Raw genomic sequence first — 4617 nt, 5'->3', positions numbered from 1 at the left:
AAAATAACTAATAAGGACACTTTGAACGTAAATCAAACACGCCCTTATAGGAGTTTTAATTTAGTAACACACTTCTTTACGGTTTTAAGCAAAGTAGGGTTTATATGATTTAATATACTTTAAAATTGGGTGAAAGGTTGTTAGGAGTATAATTTAGTGGGATATGTGCTTAAAATAAGGGAAATTATACAACTCTTTCCCAAAATAATTTTTCAATTGTAGTATCTTGCAAGTATTGTGACATTCCATTTTAGAAAAGTGTTACAACTATTAAAAAATGGAGAAAGTACGATTTTATAAATGAACGTCAAAAGAATTGAGAGAACACACTCTATCTTGAATTGAAGTTGTGAAAGTTAGAGATGAACCTATAGTTTCCCAAGTTGCTATCCTATGATAACTACTCGTGTTTGTTTAAACAACGTTCTTGTTTCATCGCTTTTACTAAATAAAAAAAATAAAAAATAAAAATTTCTACATTCTTGAAAAAGATTTGTCAAGCAGATTATAAAATCTCAAATTCTCTTTACCTTATAATAATCACAACACTTTCCTTTTACGCTGTTTTATAAAACTACAACACTAACCCTAATTTTACAAATACAGTACTTTAATATGACAATTATAGGAAGAACTCAAGCTCCTAACGACCAAGAAAATGAGATGAGCCCATTGGGCTACCATAATTGAGTAGCCATTACAATTGCAGCCCAAGAAAAATGTTGCCCAATTTTACATTGGACCTTCAATACTTCAAGTAGTAGAAAACTAAAAAGAAGGTTTTTATTTCTTTATTATTTTATTTATGAGGTACATTTTTCGTACAACAATTTGTCTTTTTGCGCACAAAAAAGCTGCAAAAATATTTCCTTTTTGTTTGAATTAACTCTGCCACCCTTTCCTTCTTCAGCACTCATCTTCATTTTCTTCAACTACTACAAATTAATTTGTACTGTAATTTTTCTGGGTTTTTCTTCTTCAAAGTTCTCACATTTTCAGGGTTTTTCTTCTTCTTCAGAAAAATGGGAGATTCAGGTTCATCAACAATGTCAGAAATGGCTGAAGTTTGGCAAGAATTATGGTCAGAAATTCTGAAGAGAATCCCAGCAAAAGAGTTAGGCAAATGCATTTGTGTCTGCAAAATATGGTATTCTCTCATTCTCTCTCCTAAGTTCATAGCTTCACACACTAAATTTCATCAAACCCATCTCAATTTCCTCCTTAGAAGTTTCACTAAACCTTCCCTCGCTGAAAGTGGTGTTGAATCTTACCATTTTTCCTCTGATTCTGAAGAAATTTCTGGGCTTTTTAACAAGGGTTCTATTCTTCCTTTTAAAACCGGGGTGGGTTTGAATTTTCGTGTTGTTGGGTGTGTTAATGGTGTTGTTTTTCTTGCTGATACTCAATTTGGGAACAGATATTCTTTCTATTTGTGGAACCCTTTGATTAAGAAGCATATTAAGGTACCAAAACCCAGAATTGTTTTTGATGTTGTTGGACCTTATATGCATGTTTTTGGATTTGGGTATGATTCCAAAACTCAGGATTTGAAGGTTGTTAGGGTTTCTTATATTCAGCTTAATTCTGGGTTAGATGAGATTCCTCCAAAAGCTGAGGTTTATAGTGCTAAATCGGGGGTTTGGAGGTGGGTTTTTGCTGATGATGTTACTACTTGCATTGCTGAGGATATTTGGTCTCAATGTTTTCTGCAAGGGTGTGTTCATTGGGTTGGGTTTGATAGGAAAGACGAGTCTGATTCGTCGTTTAAGAACAACTGTCTGTTGGTGTTTGATGTTGAGGAAGAGAAGTTTAGGAAGATGGAGCTGCCTTTGGCATTGCTTGAGGTGTGCCCCATTGTTCTTGAGGTTTCTGAATTCAAGGGTTTGCTGTCAATGATTCAGTATAAGAGGTATGGAGACGGTTTTGAGATGTGGATTCAGAAGGAGTATGATGTGATTGATTCCTGGAGTAAGGTTCTGAGTGTTGATTTCGATGAGCCAAAATTGCTGAAGGTTCTAAGGTGGAGGCCGAATGGAGAGGTACTAGCACAAACCTTTGAAGGAGAGCTGGTGTCTTACAATCCTGACACCAAAAACATGATAACTATTCGCGATGATGGCATGTTTGCTGCCTTTTATGCTTGTGCTTTCACGGAGAGCCTGTTTTTCCTTGAAAAAGATTGTGAGAGCAAGAGGTATGAACAATTTTAATTTCATTGCATGAATGAACTTCATCTTTTTGATGCTAATGAATTTGAAATTGAGCCTTGGTTACCTATGCTTTCTTGTGATTGAGTGGCCAATGTGGTTTTAGTGAACCTAATTTCATTGTTCATTATGCTAAAGATTTCTCTATCATCATTAAGTACATGTCTTTCATGGCTCTTCACGTAGCCTTGCTTCTTGGATTTATTTGGTCTCAATTTAGTTGGTTGGTCTTAATTACCTGATTTCTGATACAGAATCTAATCATGAGTTGATGATATTGAGTCCAAAGTATTTGACTGATGATAGTTTTCTTTGATTGGAACTTCATGTTAGTTGGAAATATTGTTCGGCTGATAAGAGATTAAGAGCTATTAACCTGTTGCTTTACAATGTCATTTTGTGAAGAAATGGATGAAATATGCTTTACTCTTGTTAGATTTCTCTTCTGTGTTCTAGTTATGCTATTTGTTGTTACAGGACTGTCCGTTTGGAGGAAGATGACACTATCTGCAATGAAGATGGGAATAGTTCATCTCTAGATACAATCAGAGTGTAAGATGCTTATACTTGCATAAATTTGCTTATGGATTTTCCTAAATTGTTCCCTATAGTTGTAGAAAGGAAGCACTTGGGTTGTTTGGCAGTCTTGTTTTTCTACGCTAGTCAATGGATTACATGCATATTGGTGTCTGGCTTATATAATGTCTGTGAATTTTGATGTAAAATGCAGCTTACTCAGTTCACTTATCTGACTAGCTTGCACGTTAATTAGTGTCATGTATGTACTGTATGATTAAAACCTTGAATACTCACCTTAAAATTTTGCTCAGTCAAGCAAATAACCACTCCTTGGTTGCACACAAGTTGTGGTTAAGATAAGTGTATAGTATAAGACATATTCAAGGTTACCTTACAAACGAGAATTTGGATTAAATTGTAAGCTCAATGATAATCAGAAAGTCCAGAACTCCTAAAATGTGTATAAGTCACCCCAAGGTACATCCATCTTAAGATTCTTAACTTATACCTTTTGCATATCCTAGAAATTCTGTAAGCGTACTTTTCATCTGTTGATTTTGAAATTTGCATCACCTGATGCACTTTGACTGATACTTATTTTGTTGTGTTTCTTTGTAGACGCATGGGAAAAGCTTTTGTAATACTCAATCAAATGATTAAGTTTCGTCGTGAATTCTAGAGATGTTTTCAGGTTTGTGATGCTAAATTACTAGTACTACTAAGTGTATTGATTCAGAATCGAAAGCTGAAATGTCCTGATGATATCTTTGTTACTATAATGAAGATATTTTAAACATTGCATTTGTCGGATAGTAGGTAGCTAAGTGACATCTAATTACATTATGTGAATTTAGCTTTGTGCCTAGATAACTTCATGTTTATGTGTCCAATACTCTAATCCAAGGGAATATAGTAGCTGATGGTTGACATCTTTTGTCCCTGGAACATTAACCCTTTTATCTACATTAACATTCACAAAGCCTAATTTGTCGATTTTGTAATTAAATTTTGCATATTATAACACATGTATGCTTATGAAGAACATAAATCAGCTTCTCAAAATAGTGAGATTTCTGCCTTTGAATGATCTTATTGTTTTTGTTAATGCAGTGCTAAACTCTGTTATGCTAATGTTTATTTGCCTATTTGTTTCCAATATTCCATATTGTATATGCAGCTTGGATGGTGGTGTGGTCTAGTACGTTGGCCCTTTGTTTTTCCTATGGTGCAGCTTGTGAAGAGGTGAGCAACCATTAGCAATTAGCACAGACTATTTCTTCAGACTTCTGACGTAACGGTTTATGTTTAGTAATATGGTAATCAGACATGGGAATGTTAACGTTTAATTATGACTAATTTATCAACTTAATAGCAGTAGTAGCTGGTGTAAACGTACACACTAGAAGTTAAGGTTGTTGCCTTGTTCTGTTTATCCTAATACATTGTTATGCATTTAAATTCTGAAGGTGTTTTTAACTGTTACTGTTTTCTGAGTCTTTTTGTTTTTGATTTGGATCACTTATAGGTTATAACCAATTTTCTTTTCACAAATATGCTATTTTTAGTGGTGTTGAACAAAAGAAAGAGGTAATTTCAGTGAAAATTGTTGTAAAAGAGACTCGCCTTACCATATAAGCTCATCTAGACATCTTTATTTATAATCTCACAAATTCTATTCATCGCATTTCCAAAAGTTTCAAGTCTGTACATGTTCATCAAGTGTAGTAGGTTGAGGTAACAATGTGGAATCCCTTACCCTTGTAACTTTCTAGTGTCTAGTTTGCAAATACTGAAACAAAAGTCTCGTAAAATTGAGGTTTGATTAGGGTCTTTAAAATCATAGGAATGAAGTGTAATATTATTTAGATTGGTCAATCTGACGTAGCCTTTT

At 34.1% G+C, this 4617-nt stretch overlaps 1 protein-coding gene across 1 annotated transcript; it reads left to right on the top strand.

Moving 5' to 3' along the window:
- The first annotated feature begins 1022 nt into the window (after positions 1 to 1022).
- Positions 1023 to 4086, top strand: LOC145637329 (F-box/kelch-repeat protein At3g23880-like). Its single transcript, XM_081688789.1, has 4 exons — positions 1023 to 2194; positions 2685 to 2759; positions 3345 to 3417; positions 3904 to 4086. The coding sequence occupies exons 1-3, from the start codon at positions 1023 to 1025 to the stop codon at positions 3403 to 3405; spliced, it is 1308 nt and encodes a 435-aa protein (XP_081544915.1). The 3' UTR covers positions 3406 to 3417; positions 3904 to 4086.
- The last annotated feature ends 531 nt before the right edge of the window (positions 4087 to 4617 follow it).

Source organism: Chenopodium album, chromosome 6 (genome assembly GCF_948465745.1).
Source record: "Chenopodium album chromosome 6, dcCheAlbu1.1, whole genome shotgun sequence".
Taxonomy (NCBI): Eukaryota; Viridiplantae; Streptophyta; class Magnoliopsida; order Caryophyllales; family Amaranthaceae; genus Chenopodium; species Chenopodium album.
This window is presented reverse-complemented; position numbering and strand designations above follow the sequence as displayed.